Source organism: Cnephaeus nilssonii (assembly GCF_951640355.1).
Source record: "Cnephaeus nilssonii genome assembly, chromosome: 15".
NCBI lineage: Eukaryota > Metazoa > Chordata > Mammalia > Chiroptera > Vespertilionidae > Cnephaeus > Cnephaeus nilssonii.
Genome location: NC_137086.1, coordinates 69075693 through 69095511, shown reverse-complemented (window position 1 = coordinate 69095511; position 19819 = coordinate 69075693). Strand labels below are relative to the sequence as shown.

The window sequence follows — 19819 nt, the reverse complement described above, 5'->3', positions numbered from 1 at the left end:
CGAGGCCCGCAGGTCCCGGGCCCACCCGCAGCTGCTGGCCCTGGCCCGTCGCGGGCCTGCGGGCAGAGCCCAGCGGGCAGCAGCAACCTATCCTAGTTGGCAAAATACACATGTTTAAGACGAAATAAAAACAGGTCTGATACCTTTCTCTCCTCTCTTCTTCCTGGTCCGGTCTATATGGTCCTTAAGCTGGATTCTCACTTGCCTCTCATTTGGCTGGTCCCTTATGAAAGGATGTTTCAAAAGCTGCTCCGTGGAGGGCCGCTGCATGTAGTTCTTCACCAGGCACCCTTCTATAAAACTAAAAAACTTCTTGGACCTGTAAGAGAAGGTAAGAAGATCACCAAATGTCTACCACAAAGAGCAAACCTCCAAAGGGGCAGTGGCGCGTCAGCTGAAAGCAGAGACGAGCCCAGGACGGCGAGGCGCCCTGGGGACGCACAGGCGTGGCGTGGGGACCAACGGGAGCTCAGGACCGGGACCAGGAGCAGGCGCCACAGTCCAGGGGCTGGACCAGATCACTGGCACGTGCCACACACCGCCTCACACAGAGCCTGATCTAAAGTAACGGGGTTGGAGTTTCCTGTTGCTTGGGAATCCCTTAGTCGTGGGGGGGAGTTGCTAAAAGGAAGGAAGACAAGGACAACATAGAAACAAAAGAGAAGGAGCGGAGGAGGTGACCAGAGGCGGGGGCTCTTGGACCTGTTAACGTGACATCCCAATCCCAGCCTCACACGGACTGCCATTCGCTCTTTATGCTGATGGAAACCATGGTGTGAAGGGGGCAGTAACTGTCACCAACATTTCGCAGACCAGCCACTGGGGTTTTGCTGAGAGGAGCCTAGCTCATGCTGACCCCCAGCCTGAGTCATGGCCCAGACCCTCGGCCCTCACACCTTCTGACTCGGCCCGGCAGCACCTCTTGCGTTAGCCTCCCCTGCAACCCCCACGTGCCCAGCAGGAGCCCTCCTTCGGGGCATCTGCACCGAACGAACCGCGCCATGGCCCTGCTCCCCGCCGGTGGGAAAAGGCACAGCCTGACACGGGCTCCTAGTCTCCGTCTGTCAGCATCCAGCCCGAGGATGGCAGGCCACAATAGGTACACAATAAATTTTTGTTGAATGAATGAGTTATTCAGGTAAAAAAATGTAAATTAGAAAATTAGTTCCATTCTTTCCCATTACTTCACTGCTTTTAAGAATCACTTCTATTGTCCTATATTTCCATTCAAACTTACCAGTTTTTTTTCAATTCAACAAATATTTATGGATCGACAACTGACACTTGCTTATGCTCGGCGCTCTGAGAAGAACGCACGGGGAATCGTGGAGGTGTGTGCACGTGTCGTCACAGGGGAGAGGGGTGGGTCGGACAGCATACAGCAGGACCTCTGGTGTCCAAGGTGAGTGAGACCAGCCATCATTCCGGAGAGAAGGGAATGACGTGAACAAAGGCAGGAAACTGAAGAATGAGGAACCCTGTCCTAGCGCTAGTATGAAACACGGAACAGAACAGGAACACAGGTTGGGGTCGGCTCAGAGAAGGCCCCCGTCAAGGAGGCTGCTGCTTCGTCCTGGGGGCGCGGCAGGGAGGGTCCTCGCTGCCGTGGAGGAACGGCCTGTCACAGGCCGCCGTGGGGCTTCACTGGAACACACAGCCCTGGGCCCCTCCTCAGACCTAGGAACCAGGAACCCTGAGGTTGGAGCCCTAAAGTCAAAGATTCCAAAGATTCCAAAGACATACCATGCCCACGGATCAACATCTGGGAATCGAGGGTCTCCAGCAAATGCTTTAAAATCGACCATCACATTCTGCTGGCAAAGAGTTCCGATGACCTCTCGGAGCCCCTTCTCCCCACACGGAAGCGGACAGCAGCCCGGAAGGAGGGGCCTTGCCGCCGCCGGTAGCCATCCGTCGCGTTAGAAAACGTGGGTGAACCGGAGCAGTGGCTGCACAGGCATCTAGTCAAGTTTAGTGGGGAACGTTTGGGCAAGCACTCTCAGGAAGAATTTGTCGTCAGCCACATCTGTCCCTTTGCATCACCGTATTTTGCACATAGCAGTGGTTGATCCCAAACTGATGACGAGCCATCAGAGGGCCGTGCTGACAAGCCCTGTAAGCTGTGAGGCACCTGGAGACGGAGCTCCACTCTCTTTAGTAGCATCTGACAGGAAAGGAAAGGGAGAAGTGACGGCGCCTGGCGCAGCACAAGCCAGATGTGCGAGCCGGCCCCGGCTTCCTCCTCGACCTCCACGAGAGGCACTGGTCTCCCTCAGCTGGCCACCCACGGAGGTCCAGTTATCATGTCTGAGTACAGGGGACCACAGGGGTGAGAGTCTTCACAACTACACGGCCTTAACACCTTTCTATAAACGAGGACCTCAGTTTTCTGGAGTTCAATGTGGTTCAAGACAGTATATAAAGAACAGAAAGATTCTGCCTGCAAACAAAGGGTGGGGAAGGGGTGGGGAAATGTGCTGGGGGAGGGACAGTGAGGGGCAGGAAAGAAACAGGAGCGGAAACACGTGTGCGTGGACACAGCCAGACAGGAAACGGAAGCCACCGAACATCAGAGGAGCAGCCGAGAAGAAAAGAGCAGACAGGACAGCCAAAGACCAAATCCAGAATGGCAGGCGTAACACCGAGGTCTCCTGCGTACTTCAGGGTTAGCGCCAAGAACCTAAGAGGACAACGCTAATTGGGAAATAGCTCCAGAAAGGAACAACACCAGGTAGCCGGGCACAGGGGGCGGCCAGCACACGGGGGCCGAGCGAGAGGGCTCACCCTGCAGGCGGGGAGCGAGTGGGCCACGTGCTCAGACCACAGCGCGCCCCCTCGGCGACACTGCTGGCACCACCCCAGCAGTCCACACCGCGGGCCGCGCAGCGCTCAGAAAGGGCACGCCGCTCTCCACTAACACCAATTTGTCTTCGGCAAATAAATGAGAGCTGCAGGGAGAAGCAGGCAGCAGCCCAACAAGAGAGGCCCTGCCATGAGCTCTGGGATGAAGAGGGACGCCTGACGTCCATGCTTTGCAACGATAACAGTAAAGGGCACTGTTAATGCTAACATCCCATTTCACCTGAGGAACTGCAAGTCCATTCAGCTTTGCTTTTTACTGCAGAAATGTTCAGAAATACAGCAAACTTCAGTGTGCTGAAATGTTAAAATGGGGCATTTTTCTTTAACCGCGTTACGGTGTTTCATGTGGCCACTTGTGACTATTTGGTATACAAAGAGAATCTACCGAGGAAAATGAAACAGAACCAAAGGATCCACGTAACTGGTGTCTGGGCACTGGCACTTGCTCTTTGGGAATTAGAATGGCCAGAATTTTGACTTGAAGTAAAACTAAAAAGGAACAATTTTTTTTAAAGAAAAGAACAACAACAACAACAAAACCATTTGTAGCTTACCATTTTTTTGACTTCAGCCGGGGAGGAGGGTTTCTGGGAATGAGAAACAGTGCTCTCATTGGATGCATGTCACAGAGAGCTGGGGAGAGGAGACGGTCGTGTCAGTATGGCACTTATTTTACTCATTCTTGATCTCTAGGGCTCACTCAAACACCAGACGCTCTGCCCGTGCTCTGATTGATACGCTTTCTGGTGTCAAGCAGGCCGGACTTCTAGCTATGAGCCCTAGGGCAAACCCTGAATTTCCCATTCAAACACAGCAAAATGTAAGGAGGACCAGCACAAGAAGAATATACAATTTCAAAAGGACACTGGAAAGTTTTCATGAATCAAAGATAAATATTGATTCAAAGCGTTCAAAGACTCAACAGCTAAGTCTCTAAACCATCTACAAGCTGACAACGGAAATCAGTTTAATTCTCTGGATTGCTGTGGGGAGTACAGACGCTGCTTGGGAAGGCTCACAGGCCGGGCCGCAGTGAGCACAGGCCAGCCCTCGAGAGAGGCGCCCGCTCAGGGACACCTGGTGCTACACGACCCGGCTCACCTGTTAGGTGAAAGGGAACTGTTTAATTCTGTGAAGTGACTGTTTGCACTCCTACCACTCGCCCAATTCAGGCACGTGAGGTACACAATGCTATGCACAACGGGCAATGGGCACTTTGATGTGTTTCTTTACCTTCATGAGAATCTTACAAGGCAGCTGGGAAATGGGGGCCAAAAAAGACAACCCCATTCCCACTGTGAAGGGAACTAAGGCAGGGCCAGGCAACGTCAGTCACTCAGGAGGAAACACGAGGGCCAGATGGTGTTCAAGACAGATATCCATTCCTGTCCTGCAAACTAATGCTTAGCTGTTGGCAATTTTTTTCATTCATTCAACAAAAATTTACTCAGCAACAACCAGTTACCAGACAGTTATACGTTCTTTGTGTATACTTTTTTATTAGGGGAACCAGCAGAAAATGCTATTTTTTCCTGTTCTCTGCAATTCTACACATCCCTGATAAAAAATCAGTTAAATGAAATTGTCACTGATTTAATCCAAAGCAGAAGAAAATTTCATAGGTAATACCAAAAAATGTTATTCTACAGATAAAAAGTTTTGCCTCTATTTGTAAAGTCAAAACACAAACAATACTTAAGTTCCATGTGTTAGGACCAGTTTCACGGAATAAAGGAAAATCCCTGCCTGTTACGTGAGGCCACTCACTGGAATCTCAGGCCCCATATCTGAGTTCAACTTAAGAAGGACAGAGGAGCCTACGGAGCTCACCGGGGTCTGCAGAAGGAACAGGGGGCCCACTGGCTCCTCCACACCTGACGCTTCCCTGCGCGTAGGCTCCTGCCTCGGACGCCCCGCCAGGGATGGCTTCATCCACGAAGCTGTTCTTTACGAGGCTTTGAAGCTAGGTGTAGGTCACAGATAACAACGGGACGACAAAGAGCGTTACTTACGGGGAGCGCCTTCTGCCATCTCGATGGCTGTGATGCCACAGGACCAAAGGTCGCTCTGCAAAACAGAACAGCACGTCACGGCCTTCGTAGCAGATACGAGGCCCCAGCGTAGCACTGCTGGTGACTCACACAAAGGAGACACATGCATTCTTTGGTGCATAAACTGAAAAACGCTCAGGAAATTAAACACACACACAATTGTTTTAACTGAATGAGATAAAGATAAGATAAAAGTGATCTGTTCATTAGAACCACTCGTGTCTACGAGGGAGCAGAGGTGGTGCTGGGCAAGCACTCTCCCCGCCACCGCGCACCCCTCTCACCCCCCGCTCGGCCTGCTCTTCGGTCCAGTGTTTCATTTCTCTACGAGTTCGATCGTGTAGATCCCTGGCCCTGATATATGCCTCCTTTGAGGTTCACCTCTCCAACTTCATGAGGGCGCTGAACGGGAACAGCGGAGGGCTCTTTGTGCAAGGCCCTGCCCTGCGGAGGAACACTGTGCGCCGTGCGAGTCCCCGCCCGCCCCGCCCACTCCGAAGGAGTGAGCACTAGGTGAAGGGCTTTCTGTGCATGGAATCTTTTCTCAGTTTGAGAAGCTGAATTTTAACTTTATTCTCCACGAGGACAAACATTTTCATCTGTTTCATTCACCTTTGTGTCTCGGGAATTGTGACTGGCGTGTGGTAGGCACTCAATAAACAATGGATGATGAATGAATAAAGGTTCATTGGCCAATTTCTCAAAATCCAAATAAGGCTTTTACAGTAATTAATGAAGGACTGCTATCATTAGCATTCTTTTGTTTATATGCTATCCCAACATGGGAATCACTAAAGTTGCTCAGTTTCATGGTTTTCAAATAACCTGTAACTACTTAGCGTGCAAACACGTATGTTTGATCACAAGACTAAGGAGAGGCCCACACATCTCTCCTTGGTTCCATGGAGTTTGTACTGCAGCGAGCAAGGGAGGGCACAGCACCTGGACCTGGGACCACCTCCACAGCATACCTGTGCCAAGTGCAGCGGAGCCAACCACCTCTCCTCCGAGCCAACCTTGCTAGTCCAGGTGATCAGCTGGGTCTAACTACGGGTTTTGTCTTTAAAAATAATTTTTAATTTACTTATGTATGAAAATATTGGAAAATTTTGCAGGTTCAGAATGATGTATTAAAGAGTGAAAAGTCATAGAATCTATAACCTATTTGAAAATACTTCAGCAAATAAAAAATAAAATGCATATTCCTCTACACCAGGTGTCCTCAAACTACGGCCCACGGGCCACATGCGGGTGTTTTTGCCGTTTTGTTTTTTTACTTCAAAATAAGATATGTGCAGTGTGCATAGGAATTTGTTCATAGTTATTTTTAAACTATAGTCCGGCCCTCCAACGGTCTGAGGGACAGTGAACTGGCCCCCTGTTTAAAAAGTTTAAGGATCCCTGCTCTACACCATAAGCTTCAATTAAATTTCGTTAACTGGGTATTTATAATAAACTAGAGGCCCGGTGCAGATCAGGACTGACTGGGGCCGGCCAGGGGTAGTGACTGCGGGAGGTTGGCTGTGGGAGCACACTGACCACCAGGGGCAGCTCCTGTGTTGAGCATCTGCCCCCTGGTGGTCAGTGTGCATCACAGCGACCGGTCGACCAGTTGTTTGTAACAGTTGCATAGGCTTTTATATATGTAGACACTGTAGAAATGGACAGTGTTATGACATGAATGCAATTCTGAATATTAACAGGTACATTAACCACTCTGACATGTTAGATAAGGCCAGGGGACTTAAGGCGGGAGCCCTGCAACAGGACCCGCCCAGTGGCCCAGGCTGCCCTGGAGGCCGTCTGTTCCTCAGTAAGAAGACCAGTGATGGTGCAGAATGGACACGAGAAGGCAGCAGCTAAACGCTGTGCTGACAGAGCTGCCCCTGCACAGGGGCCCAGGCACCCTCCTGAGGGAGCAGACAGGATGAGGGGGGCGGGGTGTAAGCAGAGCCTGTCCCTCAGGAGCGGCAGGGACCCCGTGAGCCAGGCACGCAGGCGCCTCTTACTCTGTAGTCATAGGTGGCGTCTGGGTTCTCGTCGCAGGCGATGACCTCAGGAGCCATCCAGTAGGGGGTGCCTATGAACGTGTTTCTCCTCCCCACGGTCCTGTCCAACTGAGCGCTCACTCCGAAATCGACTGGAAGAGGAGAAAGAAAGAAAACGGAAAACACAACTAACCAACAAGAAAAACACAAGACCACGAGAACCTGCAGGCGGTGTCTTCAGAGCAAACTGAGCAGAACATGTCGTGGACGTGCAGCCCCCTCAGGTCACCGCACGACGAGCAGCCTTTCCAGAGGGAGCCAGCAGCCCCTTCCCGCCCGGGAGCTGCCAGCCCGGTCGCCTCCGAGCTTCCCGGCGGAGGCCCAGATCACTCCCAGGGCACGGGTTCCACTCCTGCCTGCGGCTCAGCCTGAGGAGCCACCTGGCCAGCTCTTGGGGTGCACGCTCCTCTGAGACAGAGACTCGCCGGCCAGGTGTCGGTCAGCAAGTGACCACTAAGGGGTGCACAGGCGGCACCGCGGGGTGCGTGGGAACACGCGGCCTGTGCAGTCAGGAGTGAGAGCCTCCATGTTAGCCGGGAGGGATTTCCCCTCCGGCAGACTGTTCCTGTTCCTCCACCGATGGCCAGCAGTGGCAGGCAGTGTGCAAGAGCCATGACGAGCTCTTGTTTTTCAGTACTAGCCACTGCGCCCACAACTTGTCACAGGTGGACTAGATTCTATCAGCACAGCTTTTGTGATGACTTAGAAAGAGAAAACGAGGTTAAACCTGTTTAAACCTGACAGGAGAATTATATGAAAGTGGGTGTGAGTGAGTTGAGATCCAGGCAAGGGAAACCGGAACCCGGAGAGCCACCGGAACATAGAGAACCATTAAAACCATGTCCAGGAGGACAGCATGGGCTCCACCCCACCACCCACCACATGTTACTGAGCACATTCAAGGCACTGTGCAGGTGCTGCGTAAGAATATTCTGGCAAATAAATCAATCCTGGTTGCTGTACCCCCAGAACTTATATTCTCATAAAGGAGTCAGAAATCTGAGTAAACAAATAGCTTTGTAATTATAAATTGTGATCATTATTATGGAGGAACTAAGCAGCGGGACCCAACACAGATCAGAGGGTCAGGGAAGGCCAATGAGAATGGAGAAAACACTGCAGCGTCGACCTAGGGAACAGTATGGGCGAAGGCCCCGAGGCGAGTTCCCGGGAAGTAGAAGGCAGTCCCCGAGGAAGAAGAGAGTGAGGCCCTCACAAAAGGAGGCTAGAAGTAGCAGGGCCATGGCTGTTTATGAGCCATGAAGGAAATGTGGCTTTTATTCAGAGTAAAATAGTGATTAGTGATCTTGAAGCAGGAAAATGACATGATCTGATTTAGACTCAAGTCTGTCTACTACCCAGAGAACGGGGGTGGCGGGGCACGATGGAAGGGAGGAGCCAGGCCAAGCAATAACCTGTTCATGGCGCAGACACAGACAGTGCGGGCATAGGCTGAACGCTGGCTAAATGCAGACGGGCAGGGGGTGCAGCTGGCTGCGCCAGGAGCGAGCCGTGGCCTGCGGCCCTCCGTCACGTACCGAGCTTCACCTCCGCATTCTCGGTCAGCAGCACGTTCTGGCCCTTGATGTCCCGGTGAATCACATGATGGATGTGAAGATGCGCCAGACCCTGAGTAGGAAGACAGACTGAACTTTAGTCGCTCTCTCTGTAAGTCAGTCACCAAGACACACCCTTGCTGAGAAGGGCGTGTGCGGCCACAGGCTCTGTGGGCCCCAGCTAGAACCCACAATTCCATCTCGGCGCTTCCCGGGAGACGGCGCTCACGCACTCCGCAGGCAGCGCAGCGCCGCCCTCCGCTCCCGTGGGCCAGGTCCCTGTGGGCAGCGTCACCACGTTCCAGCTGCCCGACACCCGCTGTGGATGACTGTCGGTGCTCGCGCGGCTACAGTCTGTGCTGTTTGTGCACCGGGCGGTGCCTTTCCCATGCTGTGCACCGTCTTTCAGGGGGTGACCCCGAGGTATGTTTGAACGAGACACATCCCAGGGGAAAGCGAAGGTGAGCTGGGTCCCCCAGCTCACAGCGCATCATCCCACCTCCGCCCCAATGCACAATAATCCGGCCATCAAAGAGCTTTGTGTTAGAGTATTTGTTTCCCAGAGAGAGACCTACTGGCACATGGTGCTTTCTGATGGCCTTGTATCTGGAAGGAAGCCCAAGAGCAGTCTCTTCTGAGTGGGGGAGCAAGAACACAACTACATGTTGCATCCAAATATGGTCTGAAAGATACACATGCCCCATCCTCTCAACTCCTTTACTTGCCCCATCTTTAGCTCGAGAAGCAAAATCGAGAGCCCGCCTCCTTCCGGTACAAGCAGCCTACTCCCTGGGAAAGGCCTGGTCCCGAGGGGCAGACTGAAGAGAAGGGTTTGGCTTTCCCGTCCCACTGTTTGTGGGTTTTGTTGTTATCATGACTTGGAAGGCTGTGAAGTAAGTGAGACAGCTGCTCTACAACACTCGTGTCTCAAGCGCAGGGCTGCCCGCGGCCTCCACCAGCCACGCGTGCGGCCGTGGGAGGGTGCAGGGCTAGCCACGGCGCTGGCGGGGGGGAAAAGGCACTCACACAGGAGCCACCACAGGGCCAGTTCGAAAGAAAGCCTCCTCTCCGCGTGAAGTAACTGTGACAGCAAAGGAGGAGGCAAAAAAAGGCGCAGCTTCCCTACTTCTTTCCTATCTCCTACTTTATCACTTCCGCTCATCATTTATTCTATAATTTGCACAACCCCTTCTTACACTTCTAGAGCATCACCTTAGCAACAAACACAAGTACCCAAGTGTCCTCAGGCAAACGTGGCCTGGGTATTCTCATTCCTAACGAGCAACACACAGAGGAGCGTCTCCTGTGCTGTGTACGGCCAAGGTGGCCACCGGGCACCGACGCTGTCACCAGTGCCACCCCGCGCCAGGACGGCTCTGAACAGTGGACACATGTTTCCTGTAAGGCGTGCCCGGGAGGGACGGAACGTGTATGTTTCGCAGCTCCCATGTCAAAAACCAAGCTGCAACGATTCTTTCTTAGCAGAGACGGACGACAAATCCAAATACACACAAGTAAACATTCTAGACCAAATGAATTGACGTTTCAAAGCTGGGGAGCAGTCTCCCTGTAACTATCTCAGCGCTGGTCGGAGAACAAGGAGCAGTCAAAGGCTGGCCTTCAGCACTGGCTACGAAAGGCTCTAGGTGACCACCTACACATAAAAACACCCGTTTCCACCGAAATGCATGGAACTGCCATGGAGACTGACCGCCAAGTGGCTGGGATGCCAGTCAACCTTCTGGTCTCAAGAGGTCCAGTATGACGGCCAGACACGCTCAAGACACCCTTCTGAGGGATCTCAACGCAGCAGCGTCCGAATCACCCCCACTGAGGAGTGAGAGCAGGTCCCGGCCCTCTGCACGTTCTCCAGGGGTTCTCTGTGCCGCTGAGCCCCAAGCCTCTACTGGGGCGCAGCCTTCCTCTCCCATGAGAGCTCACCCTCCCAGTCTACTGCCCTCTCTTACCAGAACGACTCCTAGCCATTCCTTCATGATAAATGCACACCTGCTTCCATGCCTGCTTCTGGATCCCACAGGCTGGTGAGTTTAAGTTCGCTCGGACTTGTCACAGGAAAGACAGAAGCCACGCGCTCACTGGGGAGCACAGCAGGCTGCTGCCACATGCTGCCGAGACACGCCTAGTGCACACACCCGGTAACAACGTATGCCTGTGCACAGAAACGCATGAAACTGCCCTCGCTGGTGTGGCTCAGTGGAGAGAGCATCGGCCTGCGGACTGAAGGGTCCCAAGTTCAATTCCGGTCAAGGGCACATACCCAGGTTGTGGGCTCGATCCCTAGTACGGAGCGTGCAGGAGGCAGCCAACCAATGATTCTCTCTCATCATTGATGTTTCTCTCTCTCTCCTTCTCCCTTCCCCTCTGAAATCAATAAAAAAAAATTGTTCCAGCTCTGACCTTGTGAGCTCTTTGGAAAAGACAAAAAGCATGAAACTGATGAAATGTGTCTAAAATACATTTATTTGATGCCTCAGACATTTACAGTGAAACTTAGCTCTCTGCTTGAGAAATCCTACACTGGAATTACATGTAGGAAAACATGTGTGTGTGCTTCTAACAGAGTAAGGACAACTCATATTAAATGAGCATTAGCTGTGTATGCACGTGTCACATCAAATGACTCCGATACGTTGACACTGAGTTCTCATGCTGAAGGCACTCCCTTCCCAGGCTTGGCACCTGCATCTCACAGGTGAGAAAGGCAGTGCTGAAAGCCGAGTGCGCTGCCACGGTGCACAGCCGGTAAGCAGCAGGGCAGGGCTCACAACCAAGTCAAGGACCCCAGCAGCCACAGCCTTAGCCAGGCCCTCCTGTCCAGCAGGCTGTTTCCTTACAGCTGACCGCACAGGCGCACTGCCTTCCCCACCTCACACCCTGCTCCCCGTGGTAGCCTTAGACAGAACCCTGACGCTTTAATAATAAAATCTGAATGTGACTATAAATAGATGGTTCTTCCACTTCATCCACACAACTAGTTTTCTTAAGGGAATTTCCTATTGTCAAGGGCTGTGTAAAATCTATATAGATAAAAGCCTAAGCAACCAGCTGGAAGCTATGACGTGCACTGACCACCAGGGAGCAGATGCTCAACGCAGGATCGGAAACCACGGGCATGGAAAAATGGAACAGACTGATGAATCTCAGAGGGAAGGAGGGATTCGTGCCCCAGTGGGGTCCCTCGGCCTGGCCTGCAGGGATCGGGCCGAGGCCGGCTCTCTGACATCCCCCAAGGGGTCCCCGATTGCGGACTGTGAGAGGGTGCAGGCCAGGCCAAGGGACTCCACCGGGGCACGAATCCATGCACTGGGCTTTTAGTATCTAAATAAAAAGAAATTAAAACCTATCCCTATGAATTCCACTTGGCATTTTTAAAACCTGTAGTCCTCTATGAAACTTTAATATAAAAATGGGGGTAAATTCACCTACAAATAAAAAATCAAGTAACAATTTTTTGTATTAACGAGAGAAGCCTAACAATTAGATTCCAGTTTAACTCAGAACATGGTGGTGAATGAAATCAAACCAAGTCATTCATGTGTGTAATCCAGGGGCAAGCATGGAGGCCCCTGGCTGTGGTCAGGGCGGCTCTGCCCCCGGGGGTCCTCAGAAGCTGCTGTAACAGTGGCGCGGAACCTTCCTCTAAGAGCGTAAGACAAGCCTCTAGTTGGCTATAGGCAGCAGTAACACTGGACCTTCCCTCATGCATGGACCAGCAGCTAGCGCCCAGCCCCACGACCAGGGCCAGCGCTCAGCACCACTGGCTGGCCGGCAGCTCAGACATGGGCTCTCAGAGAAAAGCAGGCTGCTTTCTCGCCCCTCCACTCTGACTTTCTCAACACCTGGAAGTGAACTCAGGGAGACACAGAAAGTTATTTCCTGTTTCAATCTGCTTTCTTTAGATACTTGCCAGAATACTTTGGTTCTTTAGGTCAAAACCATGATGTAGCTTCAACTATCAAAGCCAGCTAGCGCTACAGAGCCCTTGGTTGTCAAGACAAGAATGACCTGTACAGTTACAACGCAAGGAATACCTGGGGCAAGGAAAGTGAAAATGGAAATGCAAGATCCGGTGGGCACCAGAGCCGTGCCTGTCCTTACCCTCAGGATCTCTCTGGAGATGTACGCGATCCAGTCCTCCTTGAGCGTGTTGCCCTTGGTATTCTTCACCAGGTCTGTGATGGACCCCGCCCCACAGAACTCCATCACCAGCTGCGGGCGGAAACACACACTGCGACTCACACGCCTGGGGCAGGCAGCGGCATGGGCACCGCACTCCCAGGAGGCTGACCTCCGTTTGCCCTTCCTGATGATCCAGGCACATGTTCATTTTGGAGACGTTCAAATTACTGAGAGCACGTCACCACCCAATTACTAACTGTGCACACTTGGTGCAGGCCACTGAGGCTTCCGCTGCGCCACGCCCCCCGCACACGGGTGCTGACGTGGCCTTTCTCTCCCAAGCACACGGGAACAGGAGAACCATTTTGTTCTTAATTAATGCCCAATTATCAGAAACCTGGTACAAAGACTCCCGAACATTGTTTCTCATTTGCCAAAATCAGACTATTATGAATCTCAAACTATTTTACATTGACTGGGTTTAGAACAAAAGAGAAATGCTATTTTTAAGTAACACATAGTTTTAAAAACTATATTATACTAGAAGCCTGGTGCATGAAATTCATGCACGGAGGGGGGTTGTCCCTCAGCCCAGCCTGTACCCTCTCCAATCTGGGACCCCTAGAGGGATGTCCGACTGCCCGTTTAGGCCCGAACCCAGTGGGATCGGGCCTAAACGGGCAGTCGGACATCCCTCTCACAATCCAGGACTGCTGGCTACCAACTGCTTGCCTGCCTGCCTTCCTGATTGACCCTAACTGTTTCTGCCTGCCAGCCTGATCACCCCCTAACCACTCCCCTGCCAGCCTGGTTGATGCTTAACTGCTACCCTGCCAGCCTGTTTGCCCCAACTTCCCTCCTCTGCCGGCCTGGTCACCCCTAACTGCCCTCTCCTGCAGGGTTGATCACCTCCAACTGCCCTCCCTTGCAAGCCTGGTCCCTCTCAACTGCCCTCCCTTGCAGGCCTGGTCCCTCTCAACTGCCCTCCCTTGCAGGCCGGGTGCCTCCCAACTGCCCTCTCCTGCTGGCCATCTTGTAGTGGCCATCTTGTATCCACATGGGGGCAGACATATTGTGTGTTGGAGTGATGGTCAATCTGCATATTACTCTTTTATTAGATAGGATACTGTATCTAAATGTTTGAACAACATGAACATAAGTATATTTTTTAAGTACCTGAAAAATCAAATGAATTGAACTAAAATTTTAATGATGATGATATTTGGGCAATTGAAATGAAAGTAACTATTTCCCTTGCATTTTCTTAATTTTGCAAATTTTCTACAATGGCTTTTTTAAAACGTAGGAAAAGGATTAATATCTATTCCTGCTCTCTACATCCAGAGCCTTTGGCGTAGACCATATTTCTCACAGTATCTGTCCCATCATCTTAACCTTTTGCACTCGGATGTCGAGTGTGACTCGACACGGTTAGCATCGTTAGCAGCTCAAGAAAAAAGCAAGCGAGTGCATAGGGTTAAATATACATGTGTTTAAGAAGAGAGAAGTTTGAAGGTGTCAAGCCCAGAAATTTCCCTGGAATTTATTGTTTTTAATTAACTATTACTACCAATACTATTAAAAATGACTAATATGTTTGTTTTCTTGTGATTTGTCTCTCACTTCCAGGTAATAAAGAAAGATGCATTCAGTGCTGCTTCCATATTACCCCTTTGTACACATAAGCGTCTATAGATGCAAGGATGGTTTCCATATTGGACGCGTAGGAGTTAACTGGTTAATTTTCATAATTAAAGTTTTTAATTTTTTTTTTGCTTTTATTTTCAAGATCCTAATTTCCTTGCTCTTTAATTACATTGCTTTTAAAACATGCCATTTTATTCCTGAAACACAAATTTACCTCTTTTCCAGGCAAAGTGAAATCAACATCAAAATAAACATCAGTATAGTGTCCGCCACGGGCCCCGACACCAGCCCCTCTCCTCTGCTTTCTCCCCTCTGGAAGGCCCTCCTGCCTCCCACACAGCCCCCCAGGACACCCCCGAAGGACACGGTGCCTACCCAGAGCTGGTCGTCGTGTCCAGGGGGGCTCTTTTTAATGAAAGCACCGTAATATGTGGCGATATTTCTGTGATGAGAATATTTCTTCAGCATATTTATCTCCAGTTTGATTTCTTCCTCTTCATCCTTAAGAAAAAATAAAAACAGAATTTGTGGCTTCTGATAATGTGCATGACTTACTTCCCTCCCCACAGGCAATGACAAAAGTTTCCAGTCCATTCTCTCTATCTTCACGTCAAGAACTGGGGACTTGCCCTGACCGGAATCGAACCTGAGATCCTTCAGTCTGTGGGCCGACGCTCTAGCCACTGAGCCAGAACAGCGAGGGAAAGAAACTATCTTTTAAAGAGAAACTTCCAGTTGTACACCACTGCGTTAGAAACCAAACACATAACAAACATGGAATCATCTTAGAAAAGCAATTCTCAAATGGTGGCTTCAGACTGGCCCCGGCATGAGAATATTATAGGTGTTCTGTAGGCTAGCTGTCACATGACTCACGAGGTCATGACTGCAAATAGGAGCAGAGTCCTGTGGCCAGTACAGTCACTGTGACAGCCCGTGCAGTGACTCCTTCGAGCCCTGTACGTAGAAAATCACACCAAATGCGTATCATTTCATCTGTGATTTCAACAGGGCCATGCTGAAAGTAACAATAAAAAATGTGTCACTGAGTAACTAGGATGCTACCTTAATTCCCAACGGAACCAGTGTTCCGCCTGGCTAGGGTGACAGAACAGCCCTCTCAGAGGAACTTCTCCCAAAACATCAGCTTGCGGCACAGGGCCAGGCCCGATGGAACGAGAAGCCCAGTCCATCCACAGCGCAGTGCTGGGCTCTGTCCGCCACTGCCTCACGCAGGGGACGCAGTGAGCTGCCACCCCGGCGTGGGCACAGGGCGCACGGAGCTGCCCTCCTCGGAGTCAGCTCGCAGCCCCGTCCCGGCGGGCTCCTGAGCCCAGGGTGTCCCCGATGAGGCTGGTTGGGGGAAAGATTCCTAACAGCAGTCGGCACATGACGACGGCCCTAAACATGCTCCTGTTGGGAGGCATGGTTACTCCGGGACAGGCCACCGTGAAACACATCAGCCTGAAAAGCCAACCTCCGCTTTCCTTACCCGGGACTAGGTCTTAGAAAGTGAACTGGAGATTTGTTTTTTCTCTTTATACTAATCAGTACACCTACCAGGATCTGGGGCATAGACTATAGAAAAACAAAAGGAACAATGCTGAGTTAGGACAGGAAAAAGGAAACACTGATCCTAATTTTGTTTGCGGTAAGAGCAGGCAATTGCTTCTCAAGTTCTGAGCAGCTGCGTGCGTGTGCAGACGCAGTTCTCCTCCCGCGCTGAGCCCCGCCCCCGCCCACAGTAGCAGGCACCCCAGGGCCTCCAGTGTCCCCCAGGACAGAGAGCAAACGCTGCTTCTTTGCTCCCACGCGGTGCGCCTGAGAACAACAGAGGATCATGAAGGCCTCCGAGGGCTGGTTCCAACCACGCTGAAATTCTTACGCATTTAAACTCCTTGCGGCCTAAACTCAGTGCTCCCGCCGGGGTGAAGACACGATGTGCACACCGGCAAACACGGTGGGCACACGGCACAGGGCGGCCTGCGGCCCGGGAGCTAAGGTGCTGGCAGGCACCATGTAATGAATCCATGACTTAGAAGCATCCCTCCTCTCACTGCTGTGATTACAGAGCAGTGACTATCCCACATCTGATCAGATAAAAAGGCGCACAGTACCTCACTATCACCCAGTAACGAGCGCCCACCTTGGAGAGAAAGCGTCCGAGAGCAGGACCTGCCATCGACTTGGAGCCGGCGACAGCTGGAACCCTAGTTAGGGCTGATGGTACTAACACGGGGTTTTGTGTTGTCTTTAGATACAGTAATAATGAACCAAGTTCTGAGTTCACGCCTCCTTTAATCATTTGTTAAGAACAAGCTTGGTGGTCTCACCCAACATTTAAATACACACACCCCACCACCACCTGCCTCAGAAGACACAACAGAGAGCAGATGAGCACTGGGATTTTAAACAACAAAGCCCACATGAAAGGAGAGAGGAACTGGCAGACGGACAAGACCAGTGTGCGCACCCCTGTGGGGAGGCTGTCCAAATGCCTGCTCTCCGTTCCCCTCCCTGGGAGGCCACAAGCAGACACACAGGCAGGAAGAAGCGCTGGAGTTGAGGGTAACTGAGAGAGGCGAGAGGACATTCTGGAAAGAAAGGTAAGGCCCTGCTGGATGTCTCCGGGACCGGCAGCTGCTGGCCCCACACCGCGCTTCAATGCAGCTGAGGCCAATTAGCATTTTGGACTCCAACCGGCGGAAGTCGAGCCTCCCAGAAAAGGCCTTTGTCCCGGGCAGGGCAGGAGCTCTCAGTTGCCACCCCTGGCTGCCAGAGATGGGGGCGGGAGGCCAGAGAACAGGGGTAATGTTCAACAGCAACTTGGGTTTGTGTATGAACCACGTGACACGGCCGCCCACGCCGCCATCTGAGCACACAGGGGTGCATATTAGTAACTTTTTTCAAACGACTCCTTAAAATGCTGATTTAAACGGCTGTTACCTACGTTCTCTCCTTCCTGATGTCAGTAACTACGTGAAGAGAGTGAAGAGAGACGGGCAGACTGCACATCCGCGAACGAGGAGTCGGACGCCCCAATGTTCTGAGCTGGCCTTCCTCCCGCAGGCCTCTCAGAACTCCCTGCCCGCCAGCAGGTGAACACGAGGACGCCCTCCCTGTGCACCAGCTAGCTGGTGAGGAATGAGATGTGCAAACAGCTCCGCAGGGTTCACCACCGAATGTGTAAGGGAATACACACTAGAAGGGAAGTATCCGTTTTTAGAACCAGTTTATAAGTTTGTGTGACTGTGAACAGGGAGACAAATGAGACCACCTCTTACTTGGCAATCCCAGCTAGAGCTGAGATGATTATCATTACTCCACACTGAATGAGCCAAAATTAAATTTTGACCCAAACAGACACGTTATACCACTTAAATTCCCTGACAATTCAACCCAAGGTGAACAGAACTATGCAGAAAAGATTTTAGAACAAAGTTCAGGTTACCTGGTCAAAGGAGGGGATGGCATGTTCTTTAAAATTAATCAGCCCAGTCTCCTAAGATCATCAGTCTCAGAATAAAAACCCAAGAGAAAAATTACAAAACCAACATAACTGAAGTGAAAATCAGTTATGACATCTTGCTCAAGATAAAACACCACTTTGCACCCATCGTAGACAAAATGACACGCTCTCCAGTGTTGCTGCTGAATCAGAGAACTTCTGGGATGCAAAGCCCTCGGCTTAGAACTACGCTCCGGAAAACGCCGCCTGCGGTAGATGGCGCTTCCGCGTGGACCTGGGGCGAAGTCGGTTAGAAACCTTCTGGAAAGGGCTCCCCATTCCAGATCCCGGGAGCCGCGGGAGCCCCGGGAAGAGGAAGAATCCGGAGGAGTGGAGCAGCGCGGATGACTCGGAGGTGGCGGACCTCCGTGGAGAAGTGCGGCGGGGGGAGCAGCGCGGCCGTCAGCGGAGCCTCGTGCCCGCGGGGGCTTCACCCGGCGAGGAGCAGAGAAAGCGATTTCTTCTTCTAACATCGTGTACTGATTTTTACAGAGAGGAGGGGAGAGGGACAGAGTCAGAAACATCGATGGGAGAGAAGCATCCATCAGCTGCCTCCTGCACACTCCCTATAGGGGATGTGCCCGCAACCGAGGTACGTGCCCTTGACCGGAATCGAAATCGATCCTGGGACCCTTCAGTCCGCAAGCCGACGCTCTATCCACTGAGCCACACCGGTCAGGGCGAGCAAGAGGTTTCTTGAGACGAATCTCCTCCCAGTGCAGAGGCCCTGAGGGCTGCAGCCATGACCGTGAGGACTGGGAGCGCCACACGCTGAGCTGAGGCAGGGCGGGGCTCTGATGGTGAAAGAACCTCCTCTGGGGGTCAGCGCTGTCCAGCGGGCCACAGGCCACAGGCAGGCGCTCATGAGAGGAGGGGCAGGCCCCTGTGAGAGGGGGGGCAGGCACCTGTGGGGCGGGGGGCAGTCCTGCGGGAAGCTCACTGCTGCCCTCTTGCCAGGCGTTACCGCAGCCGCTCAGCCTCACATGGGGCGACCAGCTAAAAGATGGCCATGTGCTAACTTGCAGGGGTGGGGAACCTTCTGTCTGCCCAGGGCCACTGGATATTGATCGCGGGCCACACAAAGTTACCAACGTGAACATTAGCCTGCTGTAACTGGTCTGACATCTAACCCACCCCAATGCCTTGGCAGGACCAGACCAAAGGATTCCGCAGGCCGCATAGGGCCCGAGGGGCGACGGTCCCTACCCCTGTGCTAAAGGCTCAGATGATGGTTAGCATTTAGCAATAAAAGGTTTATGTGTTTACATTTTTAAATTATATTTACTGGTGACACTGGTTCATAAGGTCACATTCAGGTGCACATGTCTATGAACCATGGTCTGTATACTGCACCATGTGCTCACCACCCCAAGTAACAATAAAGTATTTTAAATTAAGGTATATACTTTGGTTTTTAAATTTTTTAAATAGTCTTACTGATTTATTTATTTTTATTTTTTTTATATATTTTATTGATTTTTCACAGAGAGGAAGGGAGAGGGATAGAGAGCTAGAAACATCGATGAGAGAGAAACATCAACCAGCTGCCTCCTGCACACCCCCCACCGGGGATGTGCCCGCAACCAAGGTACATGCCCTTGACTGGAATCGAACCTGGGACCCTTCAGTCCGCAGACCGACGCTCTATCCACTGAGCCAAACTGGTTTCGGCTTTACTGATTTTTTTAGAGAGAGGAAGGAAGAGGGAGAGAAAAAAATCGATCACCTGCCTCTTGCACACCCCCTACTAGGGACCAAGCCCATAAACCCGGGCCTGTGCCCTGACCAGGAATCCCAGCCGTGACCTCCCAGTGCTTGGTGAGGTGCTCAGCCAACTAGCCACACCAGCCAGCATGACACACTTTGGGTTTTTAGACACAATGCTTCTGCACACTTAACAGATGGCAGTAAATGTAATCATAACTGTTAGTGCAGCAGGAGCCAAAACATGCCTGCGACTTGCTTTACTATGACACACACTGCGGCGATCGGGAACCCACAATGTCT

General features: G+C 51.7%; 1 protein-coding gene across 47 annotated transcripts in view; it reads right to left on the bottom strand.

The window, feature by feature from the left end:
• The window catches only part of MAP4K4 (mitogen-activated protein kinase kinase kinase kinase 4), a 185270-nt gene that overhangs the window by 50743 nt on the left and 114708 nt on the right, over nt 1-19819 (bottom strand). For all 47 annotated transcript variants that reach the window (XM_079792879.1, XM_079792889.1, XM_079792856.1 and 44 more), the window contains 7 exons: nt 14680-14805; nt 12637-12747; nt 8500-8590; nt 6923-7053; nt 4875-4929; nt 3417-3495; nt 144-319 (listed from right to left, as the gene is read on the bottom strand). In XM_079792879.1, coding sequence (XP_079649005.1) covers nt 144-319; nt 3417-3495; nt 4875-4929; nt 6923-7053; nt 8500-8590; nt 12637-12747; nt 14680-14805 — 769 coding nt within the window. The remainder of the gene's footprint in view (nt 1-143; nt 320-3416; nt 3496-4874; nt 4930-6922; nt 7054-8499; nt 8591-12636; nt 12748-14679; nt 14806-19819) is intronic.